This window comes from Excalfactoria chinensis, chromosome 5, assembly GCF_039878825.1.
Source record: "Excalfactoria chinensis isolate bCotChi1 chromosome 5, bCotChi1.hap2, whole genome shotgun sequence".
Taxonomy (NCBI): domain Eukaryota; kingdom Metazoa; phylum Chordata; class Aves; order Galliformes; family Phasianidae; genus Excalfactoria; species Excalfactoria chinensis.
This window is the reverse complement of record NC_092829.1, coordinates 38,118,545-38,136,416: the sequence shown is the minus strand read 5'-3', so window position 1 is coordinate 38,136,416 and position 17,872 is coordinate 38,118,545. Positions and strand designations below refer to the sequence as shown.

Sequence of the window (17,872 nt, the reverse complement as noted above, 5' to 3'; positions counted from 1 at the left end):
AAGATCCATCTGACCCAGCCAGCAGCCCTCCCCACACCACGTCCACTCACCGCAGCGCTCCGTGGCTCCAGAGCACTTCCAGGGATGGCAACCCCACCTTCAGGCAGTCTGGGAGCAAGCACGATACGTACAAAGCCAGAAAGGGATTTGCTGCTGGCCCACTTGGAGAAAAAGAATGTTTAAAGAGACGTTAGGATAAAATTAACGCCTCGGCAATATAAAATGCCTCAGCTCTAGCTAAAAACATTAAGCAGAATTCAAAACACTTTATGTCACAAAATAGCAAACTTACTGAAAGACAGATTCGTAACAACCATTCTGTGTTTTAATTGCAAATTTACATTCACAAGTTCCTCTAGTCCTGTACCCACAAAGCATCAGAAGTACACAAAGACTGTAAAACAGGTATATTTACACGGTTTATTGGGAACCATACATACATACATGAGGAAAGGACGTACTGTACCTACACGTTGCAGCTTGCATGTCAAAGAACGGAGCTCTCCTCACAGTTAGCAGTCTTAGTGCAGAATGGATTACAAGGAGTTTACTGACCAGCGTTCAAACCAAGTGGAAGCTTTGTATTGTGAACCAAGTACCTTATTATCAAGTTACTTTCTTACTTCGATTTTAAAATTAATGAGAAAGAAAAGGAGGAAAAAAACAATACCAACTCTGCCACACGAAGCCAGCCCTCGCACACACAACCTCTGCCATGGACCCACGGGTCCATTTGTGACCGCAGTACTCAGGCATCAGTGTAGTTCTCACAAACATCCCCTGAAGTCAGTGGTTCTGCTGAGAGCCGCACGCAGTCAGCTACTCATCTTTGCACCAAGCATAACTCAACTCATACTAAGAAAGCACCTGTTATTCTCAGGAATATACAAATATTTACCACAGTTTTCTTTGCTCATTACAAAATCAGTTACAAAAGCTTATAGCACAGTATTTACAAATCCCATCCAAATACACGGATGCTCTGTAACAGCATGGGCAATCACTCAAAGCTGCAGCCAGCTTTTGTCATTCTCCCGCATTGAGGTCTGCAGCTGCAAGTGTCCCAAGCACAGTGTCATACGTAGTCTTTGGGTTGGTGGTTCAGCAGAAAGGGATCAGTTCTTCTTATGAAGGAACTTCATTTTATTTCCTAAAGAAAATGCACCACCAGTCACTTTTTCACATCCTGGAAAAGCCAACTGCAATCAGAAGTTACTTAACGAATGGGTGTAATTAGCAATGTAATTGTTTAACACCATAGGGAGAGCCAACTAACAAAATACTTACTAGTCAACAATTTTTTCTTCAATTACGTTTGGAAACGAAATGTTTGGAATTGGAAATGAAATGAAAACGTCTCACAAAGACTGTAATGAAGTCTGACTTTAAATATGCTTTCACTGTATTCTTTTGATATTTCCCATCCCATACCTACACCTCTGGTTATCTGGTTTCACCTCAAAGATATATATACGTTTTTTAAATAAAATAACACAGAAGCCACGTGACAATTAATTCCAGAAATAATTCTACCCAGTTTGCTCACCAAGGCCTCGCAGAAACTTGTTCATTCCACTTTGTTCAGTGTCCGGAAGCTCTTCCAAATACTGTTCAACCCTCTGCTCAAAGAGGCCTACGGAAGAGGGGAGAAAACTGAGCCGGAAAGCGCTCTGGCAAAGGAGATCCTGCCATCCCCTTCCTCTGATGCTGCTTCCTCTTGCCGCCCCTAGGCTCTGCCCCCTCCGCGGCACTGAGCCGTCTGCAGCCCTTACCTTTCGCCCTGCATTTTCTCAGCTCTCTGTCCTGGATGAAACCAGCGAACATTTGGGATTCCATGAACACTTCCAAGAAGCGGCGGATGCTCTTGGAGGCCACAGATTTACGGAATGCCTCCCTTTGGAAGACACGCTCTCCTTTTTCATTCTGGGTTAGGAACAGGGAATAATGGCCAACTGTCTCCACAAAGAATCGGATAAAAACCTCAGACACTAATCCATTCAGGGTGTTACACTCTGCAAAATAAGGCAGCAATAAGACACCACAATCAGCTGCTGCGGCTCTCAGCACTGATCCCACCCCGGGCTGGGCACTGTCATCCAGCGGTTTACTGATGCTATGGTGATGAGAGAAAGGAGTTGTGCAGCTCCTTTGCAGCCCTGCAACTGGTGTTTTGTAACCAAGAATCAACAAGAAATACAAATCCTCAGGAGACAGCTCAGGAAATGAAGAACTTTGTGGGTACAGCATCAGAATGATAGCTCTGATTTTAAATCTGAATTACTCTTTACTTGACTATCTTCTGTGCAGATCTGAGAATTGAAATGCTTGCTTGGAGGATAATAAACCAATACACTGAAAACAAACCCAAAAGTATATGTTGTAGAATTCAGGCTTTCACTACTACTGGGATGTTAAGTAGTTTTACATATGTAAAGCAAAGATGAGTAGAAATGAATTTTAGAAGCTGAATAGAGTCCTCCCTCATAACTGTAAACCACAGGTGGTTATGTTCACCCTGAGCTCTTTTTCTAATTGCTGGAGAGAAATGTGAATCTCCCAAGGCAGTTCAGCCCCTCCAGCGCTGAAACCACTTTCTGAGGTACCTGCTGCTCTCCCCAAAGATACCGAGAGCCAACAGCAGACTCACCCCTCAGCACGTATAGTTATTCGGGGTTGAATCAGAGCCAAGTTAAGTACAACCTCTGCTTGATTAAAAGCTTAAAACTACTCACGGAAGTATGTTTCACTTACAAAGATATCAAAATAGATTGCTGATAATGTATTGCTTTGTGCTGATGCTATCGGTCCCATTCCTTGTGCATTCAGAGACTGTCTTTGATACTGAACATTGTATCTGAGTACTGGAGTCCCATCTTTCTTTCTCCTGGGTGGAAACTAAGAATACTACATACATGGCTATTTATGAGTTTCCAAATGAGCTTACCATCATCTGAATCACTATCTGAGTCTTGATTTATCAGTTCATTCTTTCTCTCTAAAGCCTGCTCCAGAGCAGCTTGCAGCTTTCTAGGTAATAGTGTGTCTTCATCATCCATCTGACAGAGGAAGAAAACATCCTTAAATCACATTCATCTTGTGCAGCAACTACAGCAGTTAATTTTGCACAGTTTAAGGTTCAGAAGAAAAGCATTTTGCATCAGCTACTGTCATGCCTACATAAACGAAATAACAATAAAACCCTGTGTGCAGCTATCATGCATTTCTAAACAGCATTTCTTGTCACTCTTAATGAGATCGGAGCCAGAAAAGATAATCCAAAGAGCAAATGGAAGATCTGTATGCTTGTAATCAGCTCTTCACATGACAAAGAGTCCAAACAGTTGTTGTACTGAATACACATCATGCGAAGATGTGTACACGTACACACAGCAGCTCTAGTTGCTCTTATTTAACTTCAGTTCTTGGCAGTTGCTTTTACTTATGTCCTAGCACATCTTACTTCCTGGATTTGCCTCATTGCTCTCTTCATTTATTAAATGCTTGTTCTGCAAGTGAGCAGACACAGGACTATCCATAGGAATATTCACACTCATATTTTCCAGGGAACCGTACAAGAAAATGTACCCACCTTGCCTACTGGTGGATACTTCTGAAATTACCAAGTGCCACATTTCTACCTGCCTGTTCACAACCCTTCTCACAGCACACTCAGCAATTCCCCACGCTTCCTCTCCCACTCCGAGACTTCTCTTCTTTGTGACTTTTGTCCTTTTCACCTGGAGCAGTGAGTTTTCTTGCTAACATGATGCAATTTTTGAATGTTTTCTTTGCACTGCCAATACAGTTATTGGCTTCTTTAACAGCTGCAATCCCTTTCAGATACCTGAAGACCCTGGTGCTAATTTGAGGTGAAACAGTGTCATGGGTGCAGGTAGATTTTAGGCTAATGAGCTCTTTTTTGCCAGTGTCTTGCCCACTATGATTTGAAACAAGCAATCTAACAAAGAACTAAACAGACTGCTAAAATATGTGGCAACATTTCAAGCTGTACTTTACCTGTCTGATGAATCGATCCGATCCCAGGTTGACCATCAGAGCCTGAAGAAAGGAAATATCAAGGTGAAACATATCTTAAGAGACAGAAAACACTCATTTAGCCTGCTTTCTAATGGAGAAAGACCATCTGAATGGTCCCAAGCCTCATCACAGATCAAATTCCTACTGCAAAAACAGTTATAAAGGAGGTTACAAGAGATGAAGTTCTTTCTGTAGAACCGAAGTCTGATTTAACATAGATCTGTAAATATGTACAAAAATTAGAAGAGTTGGGCAGATTATTTTTTTGTTTGCTTGTTTGTTTTACACCTTAGCATGTTATTAATTTTTGCTAATAGAGGTTGCACGTTCTCAGGTAGAGAGTTCCAGTAAAGCACCACCAAAAATCCTGGGAAGGTGGCCATGCTCTTGTGTGGGTGTGTGTGTGAGTGTGTGTGAACATTGTGCAAGGGCACTCTGTGGCTGCAGACTTTTGGTAAACAGGCCTTTGTAAATCTCTAAACGGCAGAGATTTACAAAGGCCTGTTTACAAAAGTCTGCAGCACAGAGTGCCTTGCAAATGTACACACACACACACACACACACACAAGAGCATGGCCTTCAGGATTTTGGTGGTGCTTTACTGGAACTTTACTGAGGAAGTGCAACTCTCATTTGATTTCCCATACAGTGTTAGCAAAGCCTTAAAAGTTACCCTCCCACCAACAAAACAAAACAAAACCTTAAAGTATGCACAACTGCTATTAGCATTAACCAGTGTCGTAGCAGCTTGCATTTTGTGATTTCGTTGTGACAGGCACAACACAAACATAAGAAGTCAGAATACTGGCTCTGTACTTAATTGTTGCCCCAGTCAACACTGGCTTCTTTCTGTCCTCAGGACTGAGAAACAAGCAGCAGCCTCTCTCCAGGCCAGGCCAGCTTTACTCCTGGCAAACAATTCTGATGCCAGCTCCTACCTCCTCCACAGGCAGCTCCTTCAGCTTGGGCAGAGAGCTGGAAAGCAGTCCCACCAGGAAGGGCGTAGGGCAGCACACGATGTCAATCATGGACGAGGGCAGAACGGGGATGAAGGTGTGCTGCCAGGAGAAGGGGTACAGCAGGGCCACCACGGCGTGTGAGCAGCTTGAGAGGGTGCTGAGGAGAGAGGATGGTTTCATGTCAAGCACCGACTCACAAACAAGAGACAGCAAAGGGAAAAACTAAACACTGAAACAAAGTATGCTAAAGAAAAATGACTAAATCAGATAAAAACAAGCTAAACAAACAAAGCAGAACCAAAACAACTAACCACACAATAATAATACATTCCGATGGACTTGAGACCAACTGTTGTGATAATGGTATTAACCCCGTTCAGAAAAGTGCTCTGAGATACCCACACAGCTAAGGCTTCAATCCACCATCCCTCCAGCTACCAAACCCCATTCCCTTTTACAGTCATATGGTTCCCACACATTAAAAAACTAAAGGAGCCTCATTACCAGGCCAGTTTGAGCAGCAGGGGAATAGAAGCATGCTCTCTGTTACACAGCTTCGATTTTGGGCTGCATTACAGCATCTCCTTCTTGCAGGCAGAAGATGACAGAAATTTGGACTGTTACCCAGCTCAGCATGACCGAGCTAATTTTCTCACAGTGCAAACTTCTGCTGTGCTTAATGTAGCCACAAAGAACTATAAATAACTAATAGCTTCAGAGCTGTTATTGCTTGAGAATGCCGAGGGGAAACGTTGATTTCTTCACTGCAAGTCTTACTGGAAACTTAAGGGGGCATCAGACTTCCACTGGAATGGAAGTTCAGAAGCACTTCTGTTTATGGATTATGCCAGAAGAAAGGCTTTGCCTGTTTGCTCCTGTCAGTGATTAACTTTTAAAGATTGCTGAAGGGGAAAAGTGAGAATTAGAAGAGGAACAGAGAAGTTTGGGGAGCAGCAAATGCATGCCTTTTTAGCCTGCTGTTGGCTGGTTTGTTTCAATTATTTGATACCTAATTTAAGATCTGTCAATTAGAGGGTGCTTTCATAACTTATGTAGCCTGAAACAGGTCCTGCAAATAGCGGGGGGGTTGAAAATGAATGATCATTACGGTCCTTTTCAACCCAGGCCATTCTATGATTCTATCATTCTATGAAAAATCAGAAAATTGGAGAAATACATCATTTTAGAGCATGTGGGGTGCTGCCATTGACTCATGCTTTGCTCCTATGAGTGTGGGTGATAGCAAGCATAATGCTGTGCTTCACAAGAGCTGTGGGGTGCAGTGCAGGCTCCCAGCACAATTCTCAAGCACACTTTTAATGACGCTGCGCCATTTTTATCTGCAACCAATTCGGTCTTCTTACACAACTGACTCAAAGAAGAGCCATGTTGAGCTAAAAGCAGGAATACAAACATTCTTCTAACATTCGGCTAATATTTTTCTCCTTTCTATAGAATGCCCTTTTGTAACTTGCTGCTTTACACGCAGTGCTGTGACGTAAATCAGCCCCTGCATCCTCCCTGGGTGCTATTCCCACGCCAGGGGAGGACACTGGGTTCTCCTTCAGAGCTCTCCCAGGGGGCGGATGGGGCCTGGAGCAGCTGAGCACAGCACGTGGCAGCACCCTGCTCCATGGCATCCTGGGGGTCACGCTGCTGCCCTTGTCAGCTCCTCCTGCGCATGGTAGAGCTCTGCACATCCATTTAGCAAAATTCAGCCTCAGAAAATGGTTTCCTGTGAGACAACTCAGGCTGACCATGCAGAAAACACTCCCTGTGAGCACCACACCCCCAGAACAGCAGACTTTTCTCCCTCACGCCGAGGTTAGAAAGCCTGGAAGGCCGATGGAACCAAATTCTTACACGTACAAAGCATCTGCGTACATCTGTGTGCATTCTTACATGTACAAAGCATCCTTCCACAGCTGGAAGGATTCCCCCTTAGAAAGGATACACATCTCCCACTTCAGTGTGTGGTTTTAACATTCTATAAGGTCACCTTCAGAAATGACAGCCATAAGGAAACTTTAAATCTCTGCCATACGGTTCCAGTCCTCTCAAAAGGCTATTATTCATGAAAAGCATATCCAGTAAATGAAAATAAAAATAAAGCCCTAACCTGGAAACAAGTCCACTCCACTTTTTCCTTTCAAGCTGTGCAACACATGCGCTGTCCCAACTGTTCTTGTTGATCAGAAATGTGAAATAAAATAAGATGGCTTATTTTCTCCAAGGTGTGTGAAGCCCACAAAGTAAAGCAACAGAATGGCCACAGAATATTTTCAGAATATTCTCATTTTTAGTAGATCAACGCAGTTTTGATGATGATGAAAGTACTGACGTGATGTCGTACAGCATTATTAACGCATAAGTCTATCAGTAATGATAGGAAATTAGAGACATTTTTCCTCTATAACTTTAGAACCTGATGAATCTTTTCAGGTATGGAACAGCTATGTCATCATCATCAAAGCAGCTACTGAAGAACTGATGTGATAACACTGCATCTTCCTGCTCAAAGTTGACTTAACCTCCTCTGCAGTACTTTGCTTTACAAACCATTTTCCTGTGGTAGCACACAGTAGTTTTCCCTCTTGCCTAATTGGCTATGGAGACCCACTCAGACCAAGAGCTGAGGCATGAGAGTTTCAGATATGGTCATGACTCAGCTGAATTGTGGGGACTGCTGGTGGACATGGTTAGCATCCATGTCAAAAGCAAATTAACTTGACTCCACTTTGACCATTAATAGAATAAAGGTAATTAACTTCCGGGTCAGTTCAACAAATATCCCCAAATCAAGGCTATCTTAAAAAGTAATCATCAATATCTTACCATAGAACAATCACCATATTCTCAGAAACACAGCTGCTGCTGTTGAACAGCAAACGGATGCTGTGCTGGCTGCAGGGAGCACTGCCAGTGCCAGTGCCAGTTCTGGATGTGCCTGCTTCAAAAGACCAGAGCTCTTTGTGTGCTGCAAGTCATCAACTCTCACAAAACATTAAAGTCATATTCAGTTACACATGCTGGAAATATTCCACACATATACTTGACAACTCTCTTTCCTTTATTCTAACAGCCAAAGACTGTATTCCTTCCTACTCCTCCATCCACCACCTACAGATCCTCCGTGGCAAAACCATCTATCTGACACTTCCTTCATGCATCCCTCAACACCTCCCCAGATCTTGGCTTAACTCCAGCCTCTGAGAGAGGGCAAAGTCTGTGACAACTTTGCAATGGTCTGGGAGGTTTGCAGAGAACTCTGTAAAGAGTTCTGGGAAAAGACCTCAAGGCCAAGAATTTGGCCAGTCTCCTTCACCACACACAGACTGCAGAGGCAGAGGACAAAACAAAAAGCTGGAAAGGCATCACATAAAGAGAACATGGCAGTGACAATTGTAGCAGATTGCTGTAGTTTGGATGAGAGATGGGCTGCGGGATTCCTGTCGCTGGGCAGACAGCCTTGGGAGCAGAACTGCACTGCACCAGACACAACGCACAGCTGAACACTGGAAAAGGAACAGATTCGCTTAGTGGATAGGACTAAACAACAGCAGCAGTTTCACTCCCGGTGGATAAGCCCAACAAATAGCATCAGAGGAAAGGCATAAATCAAAATATATCAGTATCAGGAGGGACAGTGACCACATTGCAGCATTGCAGCTTATAAAGGAAGCCTTTGAAGATCTTTGGGCTGCCTGAAGAGCTGGGTGATGACAGGGAGATGTTACTGCTTTCTTTCTGCTCCCCAGCATGGCTGCTTTGCTCCAGATCACTGCTTGGACCTCAGAACTGTTCTGCAGCTGCATGCACCAGTCTGTGGCTCATGCTTCATGCCCCAGACTGTTGTGTTTGAGGGCCTGCATTTCAGCAGCCCATCAAACAGGCCAGGCACGGACACAACACAGGAGAATTCAAGAACACATCACTGATAGAGCAGTGCAGGAAATTTCCAGTTTCCTAACTTGTGTGAAATAGTCAAGCACTATACATATGCAAAATTATTACTGCTTGATTCTTATTTACCCAATCCAGGCTGTTGAAAAGGGGGGGAAAGAGCTGGATTTTCCCTCTTCTGACTCAAACCAAATGAAATGTTTTTGCAGCTTTTTAGCTAGATCTGTCCCATTAACATTTCAAAACAAAATTCTGCACTGTATCTACAGAAGAGAGTGTGGTGATGGAGCAATCTGGCTGTGTGGTTGTGGCCATGAAAAAATGCCCCGAGTCAGGAATGGGTACGTGCAAACACAGGCACAGTGAACAAAAGCTTCATTCAGAGGCACAGAGTCAGATACAGGAGAACTGGGGAGGCATGACAGAAGATGACTGCAGGATGTGTAAAGGATAACCTTCTGGCCAGGGAAAATATGAAGCAAGAAATACCTTTGTGCTTGTAACTCAATACTGAAGCCAAGCTGAAATACAAACGTTTGAGAAGTGAAGCTGTCACAGGTAACTCAGTGCTTATTAGAGATTAAAGGATGTCTCTACGTGTTCACGTGTAAGGCCTGCAATTACTGAAGGGCCAGGAGACCTGTCTGTTTGTAGCACTGCTTTCTTCTGATTGTCACTTTGTTCATGTGATTAGGATTCAAAATTCAACTTCTTGTCACTGACTTTTTTAACCCTGTGCATCTGCCTCTGGGTAACACTTTGTTTTCCTATTTCAGGCAAAGTGATACAGAACCGTGAAATAATTGAGGTGGGAAGGGACCTCAGGAGGGTCCCAATCCCAACATATTAATTCTTCTTATTCAAAAGCTATAAAAAGAGAATTTGTCTAAATCCTCTTGCTGGAAGCTAAAGACCAAATTGAGAAAACATTGCAACGTACTGCCAGATAGTTATTGCACCAGTAAGTAATCCAGAAGACAGCATGGTACTCTTCTTATGCCATTCCTTTTCATGGGAAAGTGGAAGGGGAAGAGAATTTTGTTGCATAAATCAGAAGTGGGAAAATGAGCTTTAGTCAAAGCCTGAAGTTACCTGACTAAACATCACTGGAAAGTAGAGCAGGAGGAAAAGGAAAATTTTACAAGCTTATTGTACCCTTCTCGTAATATGGTATATTAATAAATGCCATCAAAGTTCACTGTGTACTAAAAATGCCATTATTATATTTCTTTTCTATGGGACCATGGAATCTTAAACAAGACTCCCTCCCCAAGGAGCTGGTTGAGTCACCATCCCTGGATGTGTTTAAAAACCATTTGGATGTGGTGCTCAGGGACATGATCTAGCAGAGGGTTGTTAAGAGTTAGGGTAGCATGGTTGGGTTGCAGTTGGACTTGATGATCTTTATGGTCTTTTCCAACCTGAGCAATTCTGTAATTCTATGATTAAGACAGACTTAGCAAGTTCATTTTGTTTCTCAGGCTCTCTCTTCCACCTGACACATTTCCTAAGAAGTTATATTAGAAACACTCTCAATGCACAGCTCTCCCACTGCCATCAGTCATCGCAGAATCTGAATCCCAGATTGGTACCTCTTCAAGTGGTACAAAGATAAGTACCTCTTAGGGAGGAAGAGCACAGTGCAAAAATTCTCTCTCAAAAGTCTTTAGAGACACCTTTGCTAGTTGCCTTGAACCACCAATTTCACATCATATTAAACACTTTCCATTCTAGCACTTAGATGGTAAGACAAGGCACTCTGCATCTGGCAGGACTGGGCTGCATACGAACATCCTGCACAAAGAAGATTACAACAAAGAAAGCAAGCAGAATACCGAGCAATTGGAGCTACATCAAGACAAATAATTGCATACTTTATGAAGGGTTTAAGAGTTTTGAGACTTTTTAAGTATCCATGCTACTATTTTTCAGTGGTATTTCATTGTATTAGCAGACACATTGATATTCTTGCTGTAGAATAAACTTTTCATATTGGACATGATTACATATGGGGTAATCATACAAGTGACGGTGCCTTTCGCTGCAGGAATTAGTGAAAGAAATTTCCTAACTTATGCTCAGCATATCAGACAGCACAATAATCCTGACCACCTTCAGAAAGCGCTTAATGATCTTCGGATAAAACATGTGGATAATGGGGGGATAACTTTTGCATGAGGCAAAGAGTTGAACTTCTGGCTCAATAAAGGTCTGTGGCAGATTTGACCAAAAGAATACACAGCTGGATCTTCTGCATCCTGTCCTAAGAAAAGGTACAGATCAGATAGAGATTGGACACAGTAAACTCTCCCTCAATGAAAAAGGAAAAGGAAAAGGAAGGGAAGGGAAGGGAAGGGAAGGGAAGGGAAGGGAAGGGAAGGGAAGGGAAGGGAAGGGAAGGGAAGGGAAGGGAAGGGAAGGGAAGGGAAGGGAAGGGAAGGGAAGGGGAGAAGAGAAGAGAAGAGAAGAGAAGAGAAGAGAAGAGAAGAGAAGAGAAGAGAAGAGAAGAGAAGAGAAGAGAAGAGAAGAGAAGAGAAGAGAAGAGAAGAGAAGAGAAGAGAAGAGAAGAGAAGAGAAGAGAAGAAGAAAAGAGAAAAAGAAAAAGAAAAGAAAAAGAAAAAGAAAAAGAAAAAGAAAAAGAAAAAGAAAAAGAAAAAGAAAAAGAAAAAGAAAAAGAAAAAGAAAAAGAAAAAGAAAAAGAAAAAGAAAAAGAAAAAGAAAAAGAAAAAGAAAAAGAAAAAGAAAAAGAAAAAGAAAAAGAAAAAGGTTTCTGGTGAGTATTTGCTGTCAAGTTCACTTAAGTGCTTTTTGTGGAGTTTTGTTGTGACATGGGAAGTAAAAGGAAATCTTTATTACTGGCCAAAGTTCACAATCTGTTTGCTGAGCACACTTTCCCTCTTTGTCTCAACATGCATTTTTTACTTTTTAACCTGCAGGCTGGCAGCTTTCACAAGTTTTATGATATAGCAGCTACTGGAAGGGAGCAGCCAGCACATGAGCCTAGTAAGGTCTCACTCACTACCATGATTAGCTTGTGAGAATTGTATCCTACCTTAATTACATGATAATAAGAAGAAATAGGGAATGAGCCTCCACCTTATTAGCCTGCCCAAAATTTTAGCTACTCTTTCTTTTCCATTTGACCTCACTAAGAGCTGAGAAATAATAGTACACTCTTACTACTAAAGCAAATGTTGCCACATCTCCTAATTGAATTTGTACAACTTGAGCTACAAGACCAAAAGCATCTCTAATACAGTTTTTCTAAGTAGGCACTGGGAGACTGCCATCAGGCTGCCCTGTAACTGCTAAATGTGCTGCTTCCTAGCGTGAGCTTGTGGCTTCCGAGACAACAGATTCAAATAAGATGACAAGCGTCAGTACTCTCTGAACATAACAAGGCCAGTCCTAAACCATCTCTGTCCGTGAGATTATGAAAATACCATTGTTTGTTCCGAAAGCCTTTGCACTTGTGTACAAGTACACTCTGCTCCGTTTTTTGCTCCTCAAAGTTAACAGAGGCATGCCTGTGGGGTGACTTCCTGCAAGTATTTACATATTTATGCTTCTGATCTGAATTAGTCAGTTTTTCTGTCTGGAGTCTGACCTTTGGTCAGGTCTGAGACCTGCCTGAACTTTCCAGTTGTGCTGGAATAAATTCCTCCTGGAAGTCCCAAATATTTCAGGAAAGGACACAGAAGTTTTTATCCTTAATAGCTGTAAAGTCCTCCCACCTCATAAGTGCCTAGCTTCTTCCCACAACAGTGCCTCTCGGCTTGGTGGGGTGAGTGCTGCAAAGGAGGGTTGTTTGGGGCTGGGGCTCACCAGGTGACAGACTGCTGGTCTGTGTCAAACCAGGTTGCCCCAGATGTTCCAGGGGAAGAGAGCAGGCAGAGGGAGAGAGGAACAGGAAATCTCTTCTGGGAGAGATGGAGTCAGCTGCAGTCATCCTAAGGGAAGAAGACACTGATGTGCAGAGGCTGAAGCTGCCCTGAAGTTCACTATCACAACAACCATTATTGCCTTATCCTTGTTCACTCAAGCCTCTTTTGCACATGCGTAAAACTTGTGGGTTTATTTATGGATTGCCTGAGACACTGTAAACTCACCTGGCTCACGCCAATCTGAAGTGTACCCAGCCCAGTCACATTGCCCAGCCCCAGCTCCCTGCCCTACCCTGACCCAGAATGAGAATTCCTACTGCAACCAGGCTGAGGGCCTGATTGGTTTGGAGAAACTGCAAAGTGAATAATCCCTACTGTGTCTGCACTGGCACAGCATTCAGCGTGAAGGAGGGCATGGCCTGGGGCAGGAACTAACAAGGGAAGCCAGAGAGGAGGCTGCCTTAGTCTGGCAATGCTTACATAAATGCATGGCCCACCTTTTCCTTAGGGTACATATTCAAGTTCACCTATATGGTTTGGGAGCATAAAACCCTTTCTACAACAAATTCCCTTAAGGCCCATACTGATTCATCACTGCAAAGTAGCTGAAATATCTTGGGGAAAAAAAATAATGACAACAATAAGAACTGGCTCTGTCTCTTGCAAGAGCACTGACTCTATAGACACCTTTCACAGCCCCCACAGCTTTCCACTGAAAGAAATATCTCTGGATTTCAATCCACAGCAAAAGCCTCATCCAGACACTCACACTAATTTATGTATAAAAAATGAGATGCCCGAGCCTTTCCTTTCTCTGGGTTCAGGCATTCAGGGGAAAAGCCAACAGACCTGTTCTCACAGGCGTGGATACCCTACCCAGCAGCAAACATGCCTGCAGTTGTTTCCCCGGCACAAAACTAAAACAAGCAGAGCAATGTTTTTCCTCCAGTGTTTATGTTCTATTTACTTTCTGTTGCTACCTTTGTGCCTGCAGTAACACCAATGTCCGCTGCGCCCAGGAAGCCCCAGATTTTGCATCTGCTGCCTCACTTTGTGAACCCCCAAAGGACAGCAGTAGAGAAATTCTCCCTTTGCAGCTGACAACATTGTGGGATTATTTAGGGTTCAGGGGGGTAACTCACAGGCTTGTCATTCAAACCTTATTGTTGTTTCCTTATTTCTGGTAGCATCACTTTCTGTACTGAAAGATGGCAACCTCTTCTCAGTAAAGATTAAGGACTCTGCGTTTTCACACTGTGCACAGCACAAGAGCCATAAATAACAAGTTATTGAATGAATCTCACTTCACTAGGCATGACTTTCTGAAACTCGTATAATGTGTGAAGTCATTTATTGCTTGGAGACCTGTTAACCAGGCAGCCATAAAAACCCATTGCATCTCATTGTTTGAAGCCTGAACTCTGTCATTTATTTCTAAGCAGCTTTTTGGGTACATGCAGAAATCAAACCCTTGTAAAATCTTTTTAATTTCCTGCTCTGGTGCTTTGGGCCCACAGACAGGACCTGTAAGGTATTTCACTTTTTTTTTCTATTTTTTCTGCACATTACTGGTAAACTCCTTCAGTTTCAACCATGATGCCCATAAACCAAAATTCATGTCAGACAAGCCAAAGGTTCCAAGATAGACAGTTATTAGCTTAAAGACAGAGTGTTTCATTTTCAACTTCATCCCCATTTAAACCACGAAAACCTCGGTAAGTATTGAATTTAAATCCACTTCTTATTGTCGCTTTCTCTGGGCCTTTGTCAAAGGACTTACTATTAGTTTCTGTTTTACTCTTAGAGCCCCGTTCTATACCAAGCATAACTGTGCATGTGCCCAGAGCGAGAAACAGTCTTTGTCCTGGAGCATTTAGGATCCCAGACAGACCAAACAAAAATGAGGAAAGGAAAGAAAGGCAGGAGCTGTATTTCTGGTATGCACCACAAAGCAGGTGAGAGGGTTCAGGAGAGCTCAGGATTCCCAAGACTTAATTTTACCTTACCTTACCTACCAGGACAGATTATATCTTACTCTTTTCAGAGGAAACAAAACAAAATAAAGGCTGCATGGTTTCTGTCCCTTACAGGAGCAACCATAAGACCTTGTAAGCCTCAGCTCAGCAACGTGACTGTTTTGCAAGCCAAGATGCCACAAGTGTTTCAAAGTAGGTTTAACAGTTGTTTCTTTTCTCTGAACAGTGCTGAGAAGTATTAGAAGACATCATTGAGATCAGCTGTCCCAGAGAAGCTCCAGGGAATGGCTGCTCTCTGTCCGCTGGGCAGCAAGCCTTCCCCACTCTACTGTGCCCACAGCTAAGATCAAGGCTCAGGGTAGTTGGCCAACCAGGACAACACTGCCAAGGAGCAACTGGGAACTCCAAAGCTGTGCAACAGCAGGCAGCAGCATAGTACAATCCTCATATCCTCTGTAATTAAGCATTTAGTAGGAAAGCATTCAGAAGAAGTAATTCAGAGTATTTTCAAAAGCTTCCTGCCCCAGTGTTCATGGTGTGACTCGCATATCTTCCAGGGTACTGCAGAAACCCTGAACTAACTCCACAGTTCTCAACAGGAGCTTATAGGAAATTAAGTCATTCCCAGTGGTCATTCAAACTAAGGGTTACTGACAAGGAAAGGGACGAAATAAAACGTTCTTGTTGTTCTCGACAAAAAAAAAAGGACTGCTAAGGAAATAACTTTATAACCTGAGAAAAGTCTGCAGCTTTAAGGAATTCTCCCCTAAAGGTTGTAAAGCTTTTACTATGCAAAGTATTTTTGCTATTATATACACTGGCGGCCACTAAGTGCAGCTATTATTTCTGGCGGTCATTCAGAGAAGGTCAGGACAGATAAAGTGTTTAACAGAGGTTGTTTGGGTAGATCCATCTGTGTTTTTAACAACCCATTTCTGTCTACTGTGTCCTTTTAAAAGATGCTCCATCTTTTCTGAATCCAATAAATTACTGTCTTTCTTTTTATTTGCTTTGTTCTATTATTTGTCACGCTACAGCACAGAAAGTCTTCTTTACAATGCCCATATTTTCCTACAGAGATTATACACAAGCACCCAAAAAAGGGGCTGATTCTTTGCTGAAGGGCAGAGGAGCAGCCTACACGGAGCTTCCATTTTCTTGGTAAGGGGCCCATAGAGCCATGATCTGGTCCCTCTCCCTCCTTACATCATGGAGTGAGCACATGCCTCAAAGGGAACAAGGAGGGGTGGCTGCAACCTTGGGGCAAGGAAACAAGATGTTGAAAGGCTGTAGCAAGGAGCCCAAGATGGAGTTTCAAAAAGAAAATGTTTTCAGGTTGTGTGAGCACCTAAATAAAGTAGCCTAACAAGTTGGGAAGGAGTGTACTAGCATTCTTAATGCTCACACTACATGGTTTGCTAGTGCAGAATTTCAAACCTAGCCCCATCACAAACTCTCTGTACTGCACAGAGCAAACCAAGCAATGCTCAGCATCACATTGGGTACCCTGTATGGCCAAAGCTCTCCAGTGAGGATCTCAGATACTGTTTGCAAGTACTTTGTTTCAAAACAGAAATGAAATACCGCTAGGACTATCTTGCTTTGAAACATTATGCAAAATACTTGTTGACCACGAATCACAGAAGTGTTGGCATCCCCACTGTACAGGTAGAGTTAGAAAGCATCAGCTAGAAAATGTGTTTCCCATCTGATGCAAATAACTTGTGCTGAAGTAAAATTATTTAAACCTTGCAACGAGAGGATCCTCACATCTGACAGTCATTCTGGATATATGTTAAATATTTCTGTACTGGGAGACAGCACTGCCCTAATGTGTGATTCAGGTCCCTCTGTCACTTACCTGAGTTTGTCTGCTACAAAAATCACACGCCGCTCCAAGAGGAGAGAGGCAAAGATCCTGATGATCTGACGCACACTGAGGCACTTGAAAAGGCATTCAAAGTCCACATGTTCCAGACGTGAGTCCATCGGCCGCCGCAGCTCAATGACCTGAACATGTTCAACAAGTATCAGTCAGTGTCACTGGTCAGTCTGACAGCCCCAGGGGCACGCAGCACCCTGGCCCAGGCATGCCTGCTGAGGGTACAAAAAGAGCAACCCCCATCCTCTTTTGGAAACTGAAGCTGGAGGCATAACACTCCAGAGAAGCAGTGCACTACACAATTCACTATCATGTCAGGTTCTTCCCAGAATACAGACACGCATTAACTCTGCTATCATTTCATAGGGAAGTGTAATTCTGCCTTCTAAACACTCTCTCAGAAATGTAAAGCTTGGCTGAGTCAACAGAATGAAGTAAGTAACAGACCGAAAAAACTAGAACTGGAAGCTTTCAGGGTTAAACGGTCATAAAGACAAAGTATATTTGGTATCAACTCGGCTTGCAATTCAAATTCACATCTAGACGGGAGCCAGGGACTGAACTTCATGCATTATGCAAAGTTTAATCCCAATTTACTTAGTTTTTCCACCTTTATAACACACAAGTCACTAGCTGGTGTTAAATCCTTTTGTTGCTGTCATAAACACATGTACATACGTGTATATATATATATATATTATTATACTTAACTGGGAGTCAGGACAAGGTCTGAGATGGTGACTTGTGACATTCCCTTAAAGTCTAATTGTCAGACTTCATCCATGACCTTGGGCCCTCTCCTTCCTTTTCTCAAATGCATTTTGCTTGATTCCTTTATTACATCTTCCTTTTATTCTGCAATTGACATGCTCAGTTGTGGTACTTGTAGGCAGAGGACAGAAAAGAGATAGCAAAATATAATGAAGAAGAGAGTAAGAGAAGAATAAAAATATGGAGTGCAAGACAGAAAACGATGAACTACTGAGGAAACTGAGGAAACAGAAGGGAAAGGGGAACAGCTGACCAACTCAAAGCTGTGTCAAAATCTTTGTAGACGTATCAGCAGGAGCACATGTACACCTCCTCCATTCCACATGTCCAAAAATCATCATCTTGTTACTGCATTAAACCTCCTTTATGTTTTCATGCAAGAGACCACACTCCACTAGCAAGCTGTCTTGGGCTTAAAGTTGAGTAGCCCTTACAAAATTCCTCACAGGCACACTGTTA

The 17,872-nt window shown here is 42.8% G+C and overlaps 1 protein-coding gene across 8 annotated transcripts in view; it reads right to left on the bottom strand.

Annotated features, from left to right (window-relative positions):
- Positions 1-305: 305 nt before the first annotated feature.
- Positions 306-17,872, bottom strand: part of DENND2B (DENN domain containing 2B) — a 143,470-nt gene continuing 125,903 nt past the window's right edge. For all 8 annotated transcript variants that reach the window (XM_072337415.1, XM_072337413.1, XM_072337419.1 and 5 more), the window contains 7 exons: positions 16,622-16,770; positions 4,977-5,154; positions 4,018-4,059; positions 2,945-3,056; positions 1,773-2,012; positions 1,547-1,633; positions 306-1,150 (listed from right to left, as the gene is read on the bottom strand). In XM_072337415.1, coding sequence (XP_072193516.1) covers positions 1,116-1,150; positions 1,547-1,633; positions 1,773-2,012; positions 2,945-3,056; positions 4,018-4,059; positions 4,977-5,154; positions 16,622-16,770 — 843 coding nt within the window. In that variant the 3' untranslated portion in view covers positions 306-1,115. The remainder of the gene's footprint in view (positions 1,151-1,546; positions 1,634-1,772; positions 2,013-2,944; positions 3,057-4,017; positions 4,060-4,976; positions 5,155-16,621; positions 16,771-17,872) is intronic.